Source organism: Eucalyptus grandis, chromosome 3 (assembly GCF_016545825.1).
Source record: "Eucalyptus grandis isolate ANBG69807.140 chromosome 3, ASM1654582v1, whole genome shotgun sequence".
NCBI lineage: Eukaryota > Viridiplantae > Streptophyta > Magnoliopsida > Myrtales > Myrtaceae > Eucalyptus > Eucalyptus grandis.
The window spans coordinates 52144559-52164049 of NC_052614.1; the positions used below are offsets into that span (position 1 = coordinate 52144559).

Here is a 19491-nt window from a genome sequence, read left to right on the forward strand (position 1 = left end):
CGCTCAGAAGCTTAACCAAACGGTCTTTCTTTCACTTTGAAGATGCAAATATCCACATATGTCAAGGATAACATTTGAATTCTGATAATGTAGGACAAAGTTCTAACTAGAGCTTCCTCTTCCAGTCTACATTTCTTGGAGTGAGAAACCTGATCAAATCCTTCATTCAAGAACAGAGGCCAATGATTCATCCAACGTCAAACTTGTTGGAGTACCAAGAATATGAGAGAGAGAGAGAGAGAGAGAGAGAGAGAGAGAATATTAGAAATTTTACTGGATATATTCGGCTTTGATTTTGGCGGAGGAATATTCCGAGATGGCGGAGAAGCGATTGGTGGATAAGAGGATGGTGGAGGGACATGGAGACTTGGGGCAGCAATCCACGACAGTGACGTCCACCGTGCCGTCCTTGCACGGCCCGTTGCTGCCACTCGGGCACCGCAGCCGGTACCGCCGCCCGCAGGCTGCTCTGTTGTCCCACAACCCTTCGCTCATCGCCCTGAACAGATTTCCCGGAGGAAACTGGTCTGCCCTATACCCATTGCCCCCAGAAAAAATGATGAGAAAAAGAAAGGTTATGAGTCACATATTACCCACAGAAGTATTATTTCATGTATGGAGTATTAATAATAGAGATACTTGATATACAATGATACCATAAAGTCATTCCATCGTTTTTGTGGTGATATTTATTGAGATGTCACCTGTTATTCTCGCTTTGTTGGAAACTCAAATGTCTTGGATTTGTGTACTTGTAAACAATGCACCAGATGACATACAACAGTATTTCCCATTCTGTTTAGCCAGTTTGCCAAACAAAAATTCATTGCCTGATCGATCCTATATTAAATTCTGCTGAATGAATCAGTTTGCGGACTGAAAGAGAGAAGTTAACGTGGGTTTGGACTTACGGGTGTAAGGTGGATCGTAGGAAGAAGCAGTCCCTACGTCTCCAATAACGAACAAGCCTATTTCTTTGCTCATTAAGCTCATGAATACTATTGCCATTACTATCTGACCCATCTCTATTATTTGCAAATTTGAAACTCTATCTTGCGAATCTCGAAGACAAACTTGTCGACTATTCATAGCCCCCCTCTCTCTCTAGTTACCAAAACATTGTTTATTTGCCGTCGGGAACTAAAAGACTGCTTGCATATGCACTATCTTTTGACAGGTCTGCAGGTTCTTTTAATTTGGAAAAATTATTCAAAAAGTCTTAAACCTATTGCATTTTTACCAATTTAATCTTAAATCTTTCAATTTTAACAATTGAATCTTAAACATTTTTACTTTTTGCCAATTAAATCCATCCGACTAATTTTGGCCGGAATTCACCAATATGAACATCAGTCGTTCTACGTGATATAACCAACGCTGACATGGAAAAAAATTGTTATATTTTAAATATTTTTCAATTTTTTATTTTTTATATTTCTAATTTCTTTTTGTCTTTTCTTTTCTTTCCTTTTTTTAAACTTCTTCCTCTACCAATTGCCTAGCCTCCGGCAACCGGCTAGAAGCTACAACTGGCGAGGCTCAACCTCGCCAACCTCAAGTTGATTATAAAGTCATAATTAAACCAAATGGAATGGTCGATTATAGACCTAACTTATAGACAAAACTGCCGCAGTGTGAGTGCTTTCCCATGGATTGGTCGATTATATAAAACCTTTCATTAGTTGTTTCTCAACAACCTATGCATCCGCCGCCCACTTCCATGAATATGTAGTAGTCCATGGACAACGCGAGCATGAGTACAGTGCCCTTACATGAGGCATGTGCTGATTTGTGCTTATTTGGTAATCATTTCCCCTCCCCACTTCAATGCAATCGACAGAGATCCTCGTTAGTGACATGTCTCAATCTGATATTATGTTGAACATTCATTGGTATTATGCTCAAGGGGGGAGTCCTTTTATTCAGTGGGCGACCCCCACTGAAGTTCTTGCTTGTCTATTGTGTTTTTTAAATTACGAAGGTACTATATGGAGTGCTGGACATTTAGAAAGGGACATTTAGGGCCTGTTTGGCAACGTGCCAAATAGTGCTAGATTCTGATTTTTTGTTCCCAGAATCAGTTTGGAACGAGAATTGCGTTTGGTAAAGTTTTTGTTCCGGGGAATAGATTGGGAAGAGAATTGAGAATAAAAAAAAAATATGATTCTCCGTCCGAGAATCAAAAAAAGAATCAAAACAATAAAAGTCTCCTTCTTCCCTTCCGACATCTTGCGATTGCCGTCCACCACCGCCCGCCGACGTCCGCCGCCGTCCGTCGCCGCCGTCCACCACCGGTCACCGTCTGCCGGTCCGGCGAGCTTGCCGGTGGCCGGGCGAGCCTCGCCAACAGCCTGGGCGACACTCGCCTAGCCCCGCCAAGGCTCGGCCTCGCCGGATCGGGCGAGGCCGAGCCTCGCCAGTGGTTGGGCGAGCCTCGCCGAGCTAGCCCCACTGGTGGCCAGGCCGACCTCCCTAGGGATGGGCGAGGCCACGGCCACCCGAGGCCGAGCCTCGGCGGGGCCGGGCGAGCCTCACCCAACTACCGGCGAGGCTCGGCCAACGAGGGCCAACCTCACCGAGGACCGGCTACTTTCCGGTGAGCATCGCCAACCCTCGTCGGCGGTTGCCGGTCCGCGACCGGCCAAATGAAGAAGAAGAATAGGAGAAAAAAAAAAAAAAAAAGGAAAAAATATTTAAAAATTAAAATAAATTAAAATAAATTAATTTAGAACATAATCAATTAGCATGGTATCAAACGCAATTCAATTCTAGAATCAAAAAATTTGAACAGTTACCAAACGCGTTTTTTTACTCGAATCGGTTTCCGGGAGCAAAATCAAAAATAATCATTTCTAGTCAGAATCAGCTCCCGGAAACAGAATCGTTACCAAACGCGCCCTTAAATGCCAAAAGTTAAGAATGTCAAAAGTTAGGAAAGTGACACTTAAATGCCAAAATCGAAGCAAAATTGATCACTTAAGTACCAATTTAGCCGAAATACCAACGTGGTGATTTTTCAGCGAGATAAATGCAAAACGACATTGTTTTTCACACCGACGTGGCTAAACAAATGCAAAAATGCTGTAGTTTTGTTTCGACGTGGTAAATAATTAATATTAAATTAAATTAAATTAAATTTAAAACTAAATTAATTTAAAACATTTAAAATTAAAATTAAAAAGGCGGGGGAGGGAGGAGGGACGCAGCTGAGGGTTGAGCCTTCGCCACCTCTGCCGACGATGGTGGGGGGAGTGTCAGCCGGGATCGCCAACCCCTGGCCAGCCACATCCCTCCTCCCTCCCCCTTTTAAAAAAAAAATACTTATTTATTTATTTATTTAATAATTTAATTAAATTGATTTTTATATTTAAATTTGAATCCGCTCCAAAACGGCGTCATTTTTGCGTTTCTTTGCTGTGTCAGCTCTTTGGCGAGCCACATAGACAAGAAAAATAATAAAATTGCCGCATAGGATTTCCAGCAGAATTCACCGAAGATGGCAATTATTCCTAACTTTTGGTACTTAAGTGTTCCTTCGTGCCAAGTTTTGGCACTTGAGGTGTACTTCTTCCGTACTATAAGTTTGATCCCTTTTTTTTTGTAGGCTTTTGTATTCACCTAGAAAACCCACATTACAAAAGAGAAAGCTTAGTTTTTAAGAAGAAAGCTTTGGATTTCACTAGTATGCAATGCTCTCCTTAACAATATGTCCGCACATCAAGATTGGATCTAAGAACGTGGTTAAAGTAACTGCCCCAACAGATGTTGCAGGTCCGTCCCTAACTATCGCAAGGCGAAGAGTACACAGAGGGAAAAGTAGTAAAATGAAATGACCGATCGTCCAACTATTATATGTCAAAATGGGTCTTAAACTCATATATGACCCATTTAAAATATAAATGGGTCATTAAAAAAATAAATGAATCATATATGAGTCACTTTAATTTTATATACCTTTCTTAAATGGATTTAAAATTTTAAAGGTTAAAATAAATGGGTCTAGGATTAAGGGTGAGAATAATAACTATTCAGGTTAGAAATTGATTTCTGAAAGAGAAATAAATTTTTCTATTTCTAATTTTAGATGAGTTTCTAAGCAGAAATTCATATTTGATAACAACACAAAATGTTTGCTCCTAGAATAAAATTTCTTTTGATAACGACACAAAATTTCTCATTACCAAGAAGCGGTGGATGGCAGCAATGACGGCTAGCAGCAACCTATAATAGGCGGCAACTGACAAACAGCGGCAGCTGTCAACCAAAGATGGCAACAGTGGCAGCCCGACAACAAACCACTAGCAACCAGTGAAGGACAACAATGGATGGCAGACAACAGGCGACCAACGGCAAATGGCAAGTGGGTGGTTGACTAGTAAAGAGAACGAACAATGAAAAAGTTTTATTTCTCATTTCTGTTCCAAACCTTTTTTCTAGGCTAAAAATTTGTTCCATAAATAAAAAAATAAAATTGCGTCACCAAACGGATTTATATTTTAGAAAGAGTCTAAAATAGAAAATTTGTTCTTGAACAGAAATAAAATGGTCGCCATGCGCTCCTAAGTTTATGACCTATTTTCAACCCAAGGCTTACACACCCTCTCTCCTCTTCAGCCTTATAAAGTTATTTTTTTAAATCAAAATTATAATTATAATTATAATTATTTTACTTTTTTCTTTCTCGTCTTTTCTTTCTTCTTCCTTCTTCCGTCTTCCTCCGACAACCCACAATTAGCTAAGCGAGGGACAAGCCGCCGACCTCGGGCGAGCTTGAGGTCGACGATCAGGTGAGACTTCAACCTCGTCGACATCTAGTGAGGCTTCGATCGACAACCCACAATTGGCTAAGCAAGGGACAAGCCACCAACCTCAAGCAAGCTTGAGGTCACCGATTAGGTGAGCCTTCGACCTTGCCGACATCTAGCAAGGCTTCGAGACTTGCTGGCCTCAATGAGCTAGAGGTTGAAGATTGGGTGAAGCGGAGGCCTGCTGACATTTGGCAAGGCTTTAAGACTCGCGAATCTCGGGCTAGCTCGAAGTCGCAGATCTAACAACTTAACAAGGCCTCAAGCAAGCTCGACCTCATCAAATCTAGCGAGGCTCGACTCACCAAAATTGAGTGAGCTCGAGCCTCACCGATTAGCTAAAGAAGAAGGGGAAAAAAACTAAAAAAATCAATTTTAAAAAATGAAAATTAATTTTTTAGAAAATAACAAATAATTATTATTATTTAAAAATAATAAATAAATAAATAAATAAATTATTTACAAACATCAGAAAATATTGTTATTTTTTAAAAAAATTCAAGAAACAAATAGAACCTCAATTATTTAAAAAAATTATAAAGATGTCCACAAAATTTGAATTGCATGAAAATATTTTAGTAATAATTTTTTAAAACATCATAAGAAACAAGATCTCCTAAATTGGTTAAATGAATCGGGTCAGGCATGAGTATGGGTCAAGAAATTTGCATTACAATTAATGAGTAATAAACGGGTTAAATTAATCAACTTGAGAATGATCATTTATAATTCAACTCAAACCTGATTCAATCCACTCATTTAATAGATTTAGCTGTGAGTTACATAGAATTGACCAAAGCAAACAATTGATCAATTAGGGCCTACTAATGAATCCAATATGTGGCCACACTGAGAAAATATTGGTTGTGCAAACCATCTTATTGAGATGAGAACTAAGAGATGTCATTTTTCCCTTTTAAATAAGACCTTATCACATGTCACTTTTGGCAGTATAACCTATTTTTAATTTTTTTGGCATGAGAAACTGTTGATCAATAAACAAGTTTGGATCAATTACCTGCACCTGCCAACTGACAGATCATTGGATTGGGTGCATCCGAAGTTAAACCATCGTTCACCTTAGTTTTCTGGTGAGGACAACATGTCTACCTATGCCGGTGCCGCCCTCTCTCATCTACTTTTCCAAGTCCAACTGTCAAGGTATGGTCTTGTCGGTAGAAAACTAATCAGCGGTCACCACCTTACTTGGGCCATTTTTGCTGTTGGGCCTTGAAAGCAATGAACATGGACGCCAACGACTGCACGGGGATTCTCTCTTGCTTTTAAGTTTTGCGGCCTTCCCTAACCTAGCTTTCGTTTTTGACTTTTTCGGCTGGACGTCCTACTTGGCTTTACCTAGGATTTGACGAAAGTAAACACTCACTACTGATGCGGCGGTCCCTAGAGGCCGGATTTAAACTTTAGAACGTATACACAAGTCGGCAAAGCTACCCATTCTAACCAGGAGTCTATTGCATTTCAGTAGAGTTTTTATCACATTGTGACGTGATGACGCATGATAGAATTACATATACATTGACAAATCGATATTTTTTAATTCAATTCCCTCCGATTAAAGAGGCCATAAAAGATAAAGCATAAATTTTTATGTTCAGGGGAGTGCTAGAATAATTTTCAAAAATACAAAAGAAGACATGAAATACGAACTTTTTCCTTTGTAAAAGGGAGAGAATACTATAATTATTTATTTATTTATTTTTTTTTTTTTTTTTTTTTCGTGACTCAGAACCCCGTTCCCTTTGTGCGAGAAATGTTATGATTTTTTTTTTTTTTTTGTGACCCTGGGAACCTCCGCGCTTCCCGCGCTGGAAAAAACCACAAGGGAGTAGAGTCACCACCACCCCGCTCCCCAAGACAACACGACGCAACCGATTCGAACGCTGGACCTTTTGCGAGAGGAACAAGCACTTGAGCCAACTACGCTGCAGCGCTGTGTGGTGAGAATGCTATGATTATTTATCCTACAATAACCGCTTAAATGTTTGTTGATGAGTTGTCACCCTCATCTTCCCCCACCTCCCGGATGTAAGCACTTTCCCTTACAAGCGATAGAGAAAGGAAATAAAAAGCCTCCAAAGAATTACGAAATATTTAAAAATGCATCATTTTATTGGTCCTGAGTATGACCTAAACCTACTTCTTTTGAAATAACATACGGATCTCAGCATTCCTTGAACGTAAAAATAACAAGAGAGTATCCTTTTACGAAATCTTTAGATAGAAATTATCCAGCGACAGAGAATAATCTCTACATGGAAATTATCCAACGTTCAACCCCAGCCCCTCCTCTGTAGGCAGCGTGAAGTCAGAGAGAGAGAGAGGGAGTGTGCCTTGTGCCTTGTGCCTCGCCCTACTTTCCCGTCCTTTGAAGGAGGACAATGGCCAAACTCGCCGAATATATAAAACGCGCTTGAACAGTGAGACAACACTGCACAGAACGAGAAGGAAGTTGGGGAGGGAGATTCACCTAACCCCTCTTCTTTCTTGCAAGCTTTCAACAATAAAGCCCTCTGTTCTTTTCTTGTTTTTCTTTTATACAGTTTTCGCCGCCTCTTCCCTCGAATCCTTCGCACCAAACACGCACCAAGAACCGGATCTTCCAACTCGCATTTCCCCTTATTCCCCCGTCGTGCTCCTTCTGCTTTACTCCTGCCTCCATCCCCCACTTTCGAATCAAGAATTCGCCTTTACCTGTGCATTAAAAATCCAATCTTTTTCCCCCTGCTTGTTCGCTTCCGATGGGTACGCGACCATGAAAGATTGCTCTTGGTGTTCGTCAAATCCCATCGGGAAGCGTTTTCCTGCGGTTTTGCTTGGTGGGTAGAGGAAGAATCCCAGGTTTGTGTTGCGTAAGTTGGGATTTTTGTCTCTTCTGATTCTTGAAAAGCAGTGGGTTCTTAGTTTGTTGACGAGGTTTTTGGCAGATGGGCAAGAAGGCAGCGCCTTTGTTTGGCGATAGTAAGGATGGGGTCTTGTCCATTGGTGGTTTGGGGTCACAATGGTGTCCCCATGATGATGAATTCTATCCTGGAGGTGGGTTGTTTGCCAGTGTTGGTCAAATGGGGAGGAATTTGGGCGTTCCGCCGAATCCTCCCAACCGTGCGGACACCGGCGGTGGGGGCGGCGGCGGCATAAAGATGCCCTACGCTGATTTATTGGTGAAGTATGTGCCTTTGCCGAAAGGAGTTCAGATACCGGGCGTTCCCGAGGAGGAAGGGACAGTGAAGAAGAAACAGATTGGGCTTACGATGAAGATAAAGGTTAAAAATCCTTCCTTGAGGAGGTTGATTAGTGGGGCGATTGCTGGGGCAGTTTCGCGAACTGCGGTGGCCCCTCTGGAGACGATTAGAACGCATTTGATGGTTGGGAGTAGTGGCCATTCCACTATTGAGGTCTTTCATGATATTATGAAGCATGATGGTTGGAAGGGCTTGTTTAGAGGTAATTTGGTGAATGTGATTCGGGTTGCTCCTAGCAAGGCCATTGAGGTAAATGGGAATTTCTTTTTGTTTTTGTTTGCTTAATTTTAGTGTTTTAGCCACTTTGTGACCATTGAGATGTTATTTGCTTGACTGGTGCTTCGGACTGGTTAGTTGTTGAACTTGTTATCATCTTGGTATATAAGAATATTATTGCCAATGACTTGATCATTCAGGAGATCACATGCATTGGCTCCTACGTTACAATATTTACAATCTATCCCGCATCCATGTAATCTGAATTGTCAGTATTTATTATGGTTTTACCTACCTGATGTTCCTGTCGATTGTCATTAAGGTTTGTGCATGACTACTAGACTATTGCCTTCAATCTGTTATGTGAATATTTATTTGACTTGTATAGTAGTGCGCCGCTAGTTGTGGGCTTATGTTTTGCTTTGTTGGGCTTTTTGGAAATTAATCAAATGGAGATTTTGTGTTATATGGTCATGAGATCTTTTATTCCTCATAAGCTCTACACATTGCGTGACTTCATTCCACTTCTCTCGGCTTTTCTGGGTTGTTGAGGGAAGGGTGATGTTCATCTCGAATGTGATTTTTCTGGCAAATGAGTGCCAAAACTCATTTGTTACTTCTTAGACCGTGCTTTCTAGTCTTTCTTCAGTTGCACTTCTGAGCTGCATGTGTTTCTTATTCTAGCGACAGCTCATGCGACTCTTGAGCTAACTTTATTCGTGCATTTGATTATGTTTTTTAGAAGTTCTCTGCATATGCATAGATGATATTCAGCATATGGATATAAAACTTAGATGCTATTCATGACATTCCAGTTTTTAGTCTTCATTATAACCTTTGCAGATTGAATATCCAGTATGACAGCTTCTCTCTTTTCTCTACCTGGAAAATGTGTCTCCGTTCTGTAGTGATCATATAGTCGCCAATAGACAATCTTATCATATGAATTTTCATTCGGTCATCTCTTTGGAGCTTTATCATCATTGCGGATCTATTCATCATGTGCTATGTGGTAGGCGTGTAGTTTGAAGAGATCTACCATTAGGAACTTGACATTTATCTATGCCCAAGATTTCTCTTGGTTCCTTGTATCATTATTGCCAGGTTTTATCTCTCCAACTTCTACAATCTTTCAATTATCAATTGAATTTTTGGTCCTGTGTATTGCAGCTATTTGCTTATGATACAGTCAACAAACAGTTGTCACATAAACCTGGGGAACAGCCAAAGCTTCCCCTTCCTGCCTCCTTAGTTGCAGGTGCCTGTGCTGGTGTGAGCTCAACAATATGCACATATCCTCTTGAGTTGGTCAAAACTCGACTCACAGTCCAGGTATAGTGCTGCATCATTGCTAAAACAATATGATTGAATCTTGTCATTGTTAACACGAGCCATCCATATTGCAGAGGGGAGTTTATGATGGTATGTTTGATGCATTCTTGAAAATAGTGAGGGACGAGGGACCCGCAGAATTATTTAGAGGCCTTGCCCCTAGTCTTATCGGAGTGATTCCATATGCTGCCACCAACTATTTTGCTTACGACACGTTGAGAAAGGCATATCGTAAGTTTTTTAAGCAAGAGAAGATTGGGAACATCGAGACCCTTCTCATCGGATCATTAGCTGGCGCTGTTTCAAGTAGTGCAACTTTCCCCTTGGAGGTAGCTCGGAAGCAGATGCAAGTGGGAGCAGTCAGCGGTAGGCAGGTGTACAAAAACGTGATTCATGCTCTTGCAAGTATACTTGAGCAGGAAGGGGTTGGAGGTCTTTATAGAGGTTTAGGCCCTAGTTGCATGAAGTTGGTGCCTGCTGCTGGGATATCCTTCATGTGCTACGAAGCGTGCAAGAGGATTCTGGTTGAGGATGATGAAGAGGCATAACCACATATTTGACGAGAAGAAATGCGAGGTCTTTTGCTTTGGGTCATCTGCAGAAAGGGTGGATAAAGATGACTATTTTGTATACTGCGATTGAATGGTTTAGTTTATGTTTTTTTCTTTTGCTCGTAGGATTTCTTCAGAAGAATTTTTCAAGGAAGTTCTTGTTACCAAGGTTGGTTCTACATACACTCGCAAAGATATTTGAGGGGTTTACTTTTCTTTCGGAGTTCTGTGTGTTTCTGAAGAAGGGTACTGCATGTTTTGATAATGTGAGTACCGCTTTTCATGAGAAGATGAGTTGGCAAGGGTCGAACCAAGAAAGATGGCCAATTTGTCCAAGAACATGCTGATTGAGAAGCAATCTTTTTCACAGGGGCTACTTTGCGTGTGCATAAATCTCTTGGAGTACCTAACATAAGGAAAGCTTTTTAGCTTACCGGATTGTCGGTTTGAATGAATAACAATTTCATGTTCAGAGATGATGTTTCAGTTTCAGGTTTGAGTACCTTCAGCTTTCTTTGACAGAACAAAGCTCAGTATTAAACGATCTCGTCGGATGTTGATTTTGTTTCTGATCCAAACTGTGGCTGGTTACCCTGCAAGGCCAGCTCTCGCTGCCCTACCAATCTTGGCAAACCTACGGCTCCAAGGGACTGCTACTTAGTAAGAAATCGAAAAGTGGCAATAATTCAACCCTGTCGAGTCTGAATTTGACAATATACAAATAACACAACAGCATCACGTTTCAATTATCAGTAGTTTGAGAAAGAGAATTAATCGACGTGCAGGAAATGCTTTCCGTGCTTTCCGTAGAGCCTTGCGTTGATGAGAGACCTGTTGGCAATTTGCAAGAGAATTGTGGGAACAGTAATAAAGGCATCGACTTAAGCTTGACCAATGAACTTGTTCTGTATTCAACCTTTAAGTGCTGAATTAAGTTCGAAAGTGCTACATTCTTGTGATCAAACAACAAAATACTGCACAATAAATAACAACAGACGAATCAAAGGTTCGAGATGCCTGTTTTGATCCAACACGGGCAACTGTGGAAAGGACATGACAAAAAATGACATTCTCTGCTTTTTCTGTTTTCCACCCAGCTTCTTCCCGGACGAAAGTATTGCCTCAATGATGAAAAGTGACTTTGGGTGGCAATGAGAATCTTGTTATATACATAAAAGAACAATAAGCACTTGAAGATGATGGCTCCCCCCACAGGCGAGCATGATACAATTAGCAGTTGATGCCGCATTGACCATTTGCAGTAGATGCCGTGGTGGCCGAGGTGAAAGGGTCAATCCGTACCCAGAGCAATGAGAATATGGAAGCAAGAAGGATAGACCACACAATAACAATCGTAGGAGTACGATTCTGCCGACCCAACAGACCCTTCAGGAATGGGTAAAGGTGAGCAATAACCCATATGGCGAAGAACAACTTGCCAAACAGTGGACCCCATGACTGATACCCGCTGTTAATCGCATAAGACACACCTGCTACAATGCCAATGATGTTCACGATAAGAACTGTGGTCGGAGGAATGAGAAGCGATGTCCATTTGAACACATAAAGCTCAGCAAAGTCTCCATCCTCATCGCCTGCTTTCGAAGTGACTGTGAAGTTGGTATCAATGCCAGCAAGCACTTTAAGAAGCCCTTGGAACACAGCGAAAAGGTGAGCGGATGTACCACCAATGACCCAGAACTGCTCATTCCTCCACCAATCCTCAATGCTGACACCACTCCAACGGAGCTCAAGAATACCAGTCGTGAAAATTGAGACGAAAAGGAGAATGAACCACATGCTAGCAAAGTTGCTTATCTGCAATTTTATTTTTTTTTAACATCGGATCAGTCATAGATGAAAGAAAAGAGGAAACAATCTCTAATTACACTGAAATTACTTACATGTAGCTTTAGATAGTCTAGCATAGAGACAACTATATTTAGTTTATGAAATCAGTAGTATAGCATAATAAGGAGAATATCTAATAAAATGGAAACTAGCATCGCAATCAAGCAGTCTTTTGACAATGAAGATTACTTTAAATGTACAAATGATGCAGAAGAGCCAGGACTAACAGCTACATCATTTTTAAGGTTAAAAAAAATGCAGATAAATGAAATTGAGGATCATGATCATACTCTAAAGAATACAAAGAAGAGTCCACCTGTGAAGAGGACTTTCGTGACCACACAGTAAGGGCACCTAGAATATGGTTGACTTAGGGCTTTCTATTTAACTATATCAAAAGGCCTATGTTTGCCAGCTATCAGCTGAATATTATTCAACCACCATAGCCATTGGAATGATGTTTAGGCATCTTCTTTTACCAATGTTTCCTAATGGTTTCTCATCCAAGCTTTATTAAAACAAGATGCAGAGCCACTTGAAAACTAAATACAAAGAGAACATAAACTCCATTCCAAAGAGGTGGAGATGCTAGGATCAGATGACAGAAGTAAACAATGACCCTTCTTTTGTTCATCTCACTTAAATAGAGTCAATGTGGATTAACATACAACAAACGAAATACATGAGATTGAATAATCTACAATGAAGAGAGAAGTATCACTTACCTCAGGTATAATAAATTTGTTAGTGAGAAGACAAAATGCAGGGAGAATACAATACGCAATCAGCGGTATTGAGGTGAGGGGATACACAATTGTATTGATGTACGCCAATCTCTCCAAGAGCCTCAATTTCCCATTATATCCATACCATATAGGACAATGCCTGCTTAGCAAAATCTCAATTGACCCCAAGGCCCACCTGAGAACCTGGTTTAAACGATCAGAAAGATTGATGGGAGCAGACCCCTTGAATGCTGGGCGAGGAGGCATACAATAGATTGAAATCCAGCCCCGAGCATGCATCTTAAATCCAGTCAAAATATCTTCTGTAACAGAACCATATATCCATCCGATCTGTTCATAGAAAGAACATCAAGTCAATTCCTACCATATGACATGGAATTTTACAGCTGGAATAGAAATCGTATAACATCATAAGATACCTCTTTGCCCCATTCAGTCTTGTCCTCATAGCCACAGCTAATAACATGGATGGCTTCTTTCAAAAGTGTTGCAGGATTGGTAGATGGTGGTAGGCCACCCTGTTCCATGAAAGTAGCCGAAATGAAAACAGGAGACTGACCGAATCTTTTCTCTAGACTTTTCTGAGACATCAGGAGCGACCTCTCATCATCATATCCTACAAAATAAATTGGTGCTGTTAACATGATATAACACATAGCAAAGGTACTGTTAAGTCAGTTGAACAATTAAGTGACATCAAAAGAGAGAAACATTTTTTGTTTATTCTAAAGCTTAAGGGGCTCCTTTAAGGGCAAGGTAAGATACCCCAATCTGACATCAATTCAGGCTAGTTTTAACGGTAATCATGGAGTAATTCCAGGCATTTGGACCAGTATAAGTCTGTTTTCTAACATCCAAAGATACAAAAGTAAACTCATAATTAAATCAAGACCTACCTTCAACCCCCTCCTCAACATCTTCCATATTGAAAATTGGAACAGTGGATTCAGTTCTTTTCATTGCTCTTTTCTTGTCAATGTACTTCTTATTGCCACCCTTCCCCTTCTTTCTTGAACCACAACAACTCTTTACAATAATATTTGGTTCCAGATCTTCCTCAGTCAATACAGGGTCATATCCATAAAGGGCTTGCCTGTTGAAACAACATCCAGTTCCGACATAGACAGGACCTTGGATGCCGTCAAGCCCTTTCAAGTTAATCTGCATTGAGATCATAAATAAGATAATCTAGCTCAGTTAAAAAAGGCAACAAATGAACATAAACAACTAGCATTTTGGAAGTAGGAAAAAGATGAAGAGACACCTACATCAAAGAAGACGATGTTGCGGTTAGCATATCGATCATGCAAGTCAATCCCATCAAAACGTTGTGGGAACTGCACATAGCACGTCTTCTTTCCATAAGCGGGATCCATCATGAAACACATTGCTTCTTTCAATGCTTTACTATTATTAAAGTAATGATCACAGTCAACATTCAAAAGATATGCTCCATTGGTTAGGACAGCCGAGACCCGGATCTACACAACATAAAACAGTAAGTTATAAATTCAGAAATGCCAATAAGTAATAAGCAGATCTAACCAATTTCTCCAGCAGGTAAGAACAACATTCAGACAAGCAGCAATGCAGCAAAATCAAACCGTAATATTTGTTTCTCAATATGAAGAGAAATAGTGTTAAGGTAAAGCAGGGTCAGGAACAACAAATCTCTTTATGATAAACAAATCCTCACTATAAGCTAGAGACACCACTATCAACATTACGATCCACAGGGGAAAAAAAAAGGTAACTGATCCTTGAAAAAAATAATTCCAACTGTACATTCGAACTGAAAGCACAAAAAGAATAAGCTCCAATAATGTAGCGTGAACTTGAAATGCAATTTCTCGAACCAAGAGATCCATTAATCAGGATCCTAATGCATATAGATATAAATTTCAATGCAAGCAAGCGATGAAGAACCTAAATGAAGAATCTAAACCGAAAAACCAAATCACACCAACATACATTCATTTGTTTACAATTATAGATGTCAGCCTGTCACTAAAAGAGACACATGACAAGAAAAGCTACATAAGATGTATAGAGATGACAAACCAAAGCATTCATGGCTCCAGCTTTCTTGTGATGTTGGAAACCAGGTCGCTTTTCACGAGAAACATAAACAAGTCGAGGTAGCTCATTTCCATCAGTATCAAGTCCCCCACTGTGGCCCAGGAAAACCTATTATTTTCAACCACAAAAAGAAACATTAACTAGATGCATAAGAGGGAAGAGGGTTGATTTAAATGCTTCTGGAATACTGGTTAATATCGTATACCTGTATCATTCCAGGGTGATCCCTGGGGTTATTTCCAGGCCAGGCAGTGCCATCCTGCATTGTCCACCCTTCTTCTGGCATCTTTTGTGCCTTTGCAACCAAAGCATTGATTCGCACCTTGAACTCCTCATATTCTCTCTATCAACCACATAATCAAACAATTTTACATTATATATACCAAAACATTTGTAATAGATTATGCATCTGACTAAATGCTACATTGTCGATAGGCAAACCACTAAATCAATTTTTCCTTTCCCAAGAAACTGAGTTACAAAGGTAAAATAGGTGACGTATGGACCCCTCCCCAATGACCTTCATTTCAGTTCTACAAAGACTTACAGCATAGTGCTTTTCTAAACAAGGTTCATAAAGGCAAAGAAAAAAGAACAAGGACTACAAGGTATCCAAGGAAAGGAGAAAGAAAATTGGAAAGCATTCACAAAACTATCCAAGTCCCTTACATGTCTTTACACTATGCGTGCACATCAAGTATGACAACCATGATACGGTTACAGACAGGAAAGCAGTCAGAAACCTATGACAGCATGCAAGCACCAACTACCCAATACATCCCATAACTCACCTTCATTGCCCTGCGTTCTTTTACAAAAGAAGGCTGTATCTTGTCCTTCAAGTAATCTATTTTCTGGGCAAAGTAGAATTCAGGAGCTCGTGGCTCAATGTTGTGCTTTTTGCAGAAGGGCACCCACTTCCTTGCAAACTCAGCAGTTTCAGAGAGGGCTTCAAAAGTCAACATCGCAGACCCATCATCAGAGACATAACACGACACTTTGTCGACGGGGTAATCCACGGCAAGTATGGATAAGACAGTGTTCGCTGTTATGAGAGGAGGTTCTTTCAAAGGATCCACAGTACTCACAAAGACATCAACAGGAGCCAACTGTGAAGGCTCCCCTTCACGATCATGTCTACAAAACAAAAGCCATATTGTTATGGTGATGATGTACCTGGAAAAATTAGCCTCATTCTAAAGCTCAACTCTAACAGCAGTTCAGCGCACACAACATAAACTGGATGAGCAACGGTACCTCAAAGCAAGCCTGTCAAGGTATGTTTCCCGATTGATGGGTGACCATTTTGGGAACTGATCCAAAAGCCAGGATAAAGCAAACCAAATCTCACAAATAACCGATGTAAGCCACAAAGGATAAGCATCTTTCACTGGGTGTGTTACACGATACTGTAGGAAAAACCCCAAAATAATCAACCGAAGGATAATTACAACACGGTACGGAGTGAGGTGAGACGACGATATAGGCACCACACGACTCATAGGTTGACGTGCATCATCAGCCCTGCAAGAAATATACATCAACTACTATGTCATACACACCACACAACTCAGAGGTTCGAGAAAGCACCATTATATTTGCAGATCTGTTTGAACACACATGTTCAAAAGAATAAAGTTTTAGCAATCGCTTGCATGCATCTTAAACACTATGACAGTCATCACTGAAACATTTAATCTGCATGTTTATCCAACTGAAAAGGTGACTATGCTGAAGCTAGAGGTTGCACTAGATTTAATTTCATCAAAATAAATAAGCAAACAGAACAAGCAAGGTCAAAGAATAATGAAACTATATAAATAAAAAACGATAGATAATGTTGCCAAAGGCACAATTTATCAATAGTTGTCCTTTCAAAACACACTTACATTTGAAGTTCTTCTCCATTAGAGCCAGTGCCCTCTATGTCGTTCTTCCCTTCATGATATTTGTTTGGCATCTGCGTCATGTTTTTCTCTTGTTTAAGTTTCCATCCTTCAACCCTTTCCTTCCAGTCAACATTTCCGAGGCCATAAGTATTCAAATCCTTTGATGGATCCACAATCCGCACAGGAACTGTTATACCAAAGAAACAGGCAACCAACCTAAATAACGCATATCTTTTCCAATATAAGAGCACAAAGTAAAGGAGTTACTGTAAAACCTGGCTGTCTGGGATCAACATAGGGAAGCGAGTGCACATGTTTATCAGAAGGACCCAGAGGTCCAGATGTAGTCCTCACAGATTGGCTGTCAATACTAGCACAAGGGATTTCACCAGACATCTGTAAATTCAAGGCAGGAAGGAAGACAATAATGTAGCAACTTTATCTTGTATGGTCAACAACATATTTAACAAGGTGTACTGAATCACACAAAAGCAAACAAACGTTTGACATGGAAGAAACAAAACAGGAGGTAATAGAGATAACTGTCTTATTTCCACTCTCACTATAAAGCTACAAGATATTACTGACAGTATTTTTATTCAGTAATCTCATGAGCACAACTAGAACAAATTAGAAGCCATAAGAACATACTTAATAGGAAAAGATCATATATCTCTAGAGAACGATAAAATCCAGTAATATAAAAACTATAGTTGATATAACATCGAAGAAGTTTATCATGTAAAATGTACACGACATTGAGAACTCATCAGACTGGGACTAGTTGCATACCGGCTGCCCATTGGTTAGAAGAGGGATTGGATGTCGAGATTCATGTCTAGAAGAAGAAGAAAGATCTGGATCTTCTCCCTGCCACTGTTGCCTTGCAGCACTGGTTCCCTGGGCATAATTGAACTCATTCTCCAGGTCATCAACCTCATCCTCATCATCATCTCCGTCAACTCGAGGACTACCTGTGAAACGAAGACCGTGTTGACTTCATAACTTACTATGCAGACCATGCAATGAAATAGGACACCAACAGAACCGACCGAATAAGCTGACCTTTGTGCCTCTTATATCGAGACTTGCACTGAGGACATGATTGGTTACCATCTTTCCTCTCGTACTCATAACAGGGACGGCACACAGGGAATGCACACTCATTGCAAGCAACAAAAACATCGCCGCTGGCCGTAAGTCCAACGGTATCGCCACATATCTGACAAATCTGGCCATTCAAATTCTTCAGGGGTTTGGGCTGCATCACAAATACAATCACCAATCATCAGACTCCGTCATAGATAGGAACTAGTAAGTTATGCTTCAGGTCTTCTGCACCCTCATATTCCGATTTCATACGACGAGGAAATTAAGCACAAATTGCATTAAAATAGCGGGAATTGGCGACTGCACGAGAGCCGTAGTGAGAAAGAACGCAGTTCAACCAATGCCATTGCACTGTCGATCATCAAAGCAAGACCAAGGACTCACTCATACTTTGATGGTAGATCTACTACTGAGTTAACACAATTACAGTGATGCACAGGAATAACCCGAAATCTCTTAAATTCGAAAGAGATAAGATACACGAAACAACCGCTTTCGGTTAGCATGTAAAGCAGCGATATTTACAAAAGAAATGAATCACTCAGATCTCAGCTTCTTCCCCCGAAGAACACAAACGTCATTAGAAGCAAACGAAACAGCTGAGATCTGGCAACCCCGAAGGAAAACAGCTCACGTCGTTGACTAAGACAGTTCAGACACGACTCCGCCACCACCGCCATCACAAAACCAAGCCATCGAAGCGCGCGAACGGAAGAACTAGATTCAGATCGCCAGAATCGCTAACAAATCCATCCACGGCTCGACCGATCTAGACCGGCTACCACCACCGACGCTCCGATCCAAAAACATCGGCGCCGCCGCCGCCGCCGGCAGCCTAAAGGTCCGGCATTAGGAAGCCTAACGGCTTCGTAACGGCCGCCGAGATCGACGCGTCGAGAATGCTACGGAAACTCGACTCGATTTCCTTTCGGCGGGAGATCGTCGGCAACAGCGAACTAAAAATAGAAGGGGAAGAGACGGAGGAAGAAGAATCGAGCCAAAAAAAAAAAAAAAAAGAGAGAGAGAAGCACTCACTCCGCCGTCCGAGTCGTGGCGAATCCGGACCAGCTCGTTCCTCTTGTAAGATCCGGCGACCAGGCCGCCATTGGCCTCCATCGTCGTCCTCTTCCTTCCTTCCTTCTCCCCGAGATCGAAGGCGGAAGCGAGAGGATCTGGCGGAGGAGGAGGAGAGGAGAGAGAGGAGAGACCGAGTTCTTCTTCGCCTTTCTCAGCACGCCATGCTACTTGCCTCTGAAACACGCTCACTGTCGCTCGGCTTCTGGATCTGTAATAAGCTTGTTCAGTCCAGCTACATCCGCCCCCATCGCTGTCGTTTTATCGTTTGGGCCTTCGTTTTCCATGATTGAGCGCTCCCGTCACTTACCTCTCTTTTTTTAATTCGGGGAGGTTGAGGAGTCGCTTCACCGGTTGAGCGAGTTACCCGGTGGCTCGGCTCGGCTCGCCTGCCTGTGGCTAGGCACTGTCTAGATTGATTGCAGCATTACATTAGTAAATAAATAACTCAGAGTTGTCAATCGGTCATCTAGTTCGATCGCTTTAGAAGATGCATATGCTTGAGTTACTTTGAGAATCAACGATGATCTGTGATTTCTTTCTGTTCATGTTTGAAGATACTAAAAAATAACATCCTA

The 19491-nt window shown here is 41.1% G+C and overlaps 3 protein-coding genes across 3 annotated transcripts; 1 reads left to right on the top strand and 2 right to left on the bottom strand.

Moving 5' to 3' along the window:
* Positions 1 to 270: 270 nt before the first annotated feature.
* Positions 271 to 1023, bottom strand: LOC120291950 (EG45-like domain containing protein). The gene is made up of 3 exons (XM_039309770.1): positions 912 to 1023; positions 705 to 795; positions 271 to 532 (listed from the first exon to the last, which is right to left on the bottom strand). Exons 1-3 carry the CDS (start codon positions 1021 to 1023, stop codon positions 271 to 273), a joined length of 465 nt encoding a protein of 154 aa, XP_039165704.1.
* Positions 1024 to 7167: 6144 nt separating this feature from the next.
* LOC104437682 (adenine nucleotide transporter BT1, chloroplastic/mitochondrial) lies at positions 7168 to 10643 on the top strand. Its single transcript, XM_010050678.3, has 4 exons — positions 7168 to 7664; positions 7751 to 8314; positions 9452 to 9613; positions 9688 to 10643. Exons 2-4 carry the CDS (start codon positions 7751 to 7753, stop codon positions 10159 to 10161), a joined length of 1200 nt encoding a protein of 399 aa, XP_010048980.1. The 5' UTR covers positions 7168 to 7664; the 3' UTR covers positions 10162 to 10643.
* A 406-nt stretch (positions 10644 to 11049) lies between these two features.
* On the bottom strand, positions 11050 to 19062 carry LOC104437683 (cellulose synthase A catalytic subunit 1 [UDP-forming]). Its single transcript, NM_001302728.1, is given in 16 exon segments — positions 11050 to 11982; positions 12741 to 13091; positions 13181 to 13377; positions 13658 to 13922; positions 14030 to 14242; positions 14823 to 14948; positions 15046 to 15183; positions 15632 to 15977; positions 16098 to 16364; positions 16730 to 16810; positions 16813 to 16827; positions 16829 to 16916; positions 17005 to 17125; positions 17522 to 17703; positions 17795 to 17990; positions 18875 to 19062. Coding segments are annotated over 16 exon segments (3255 nt in total). The 5' UTR covers positions 18956 to 19062; the 3' UTR covers positions 11050 to 11394.
* Between the last annotated feature and the right edge of the window lie 429 nt (positions 19063 to 19491).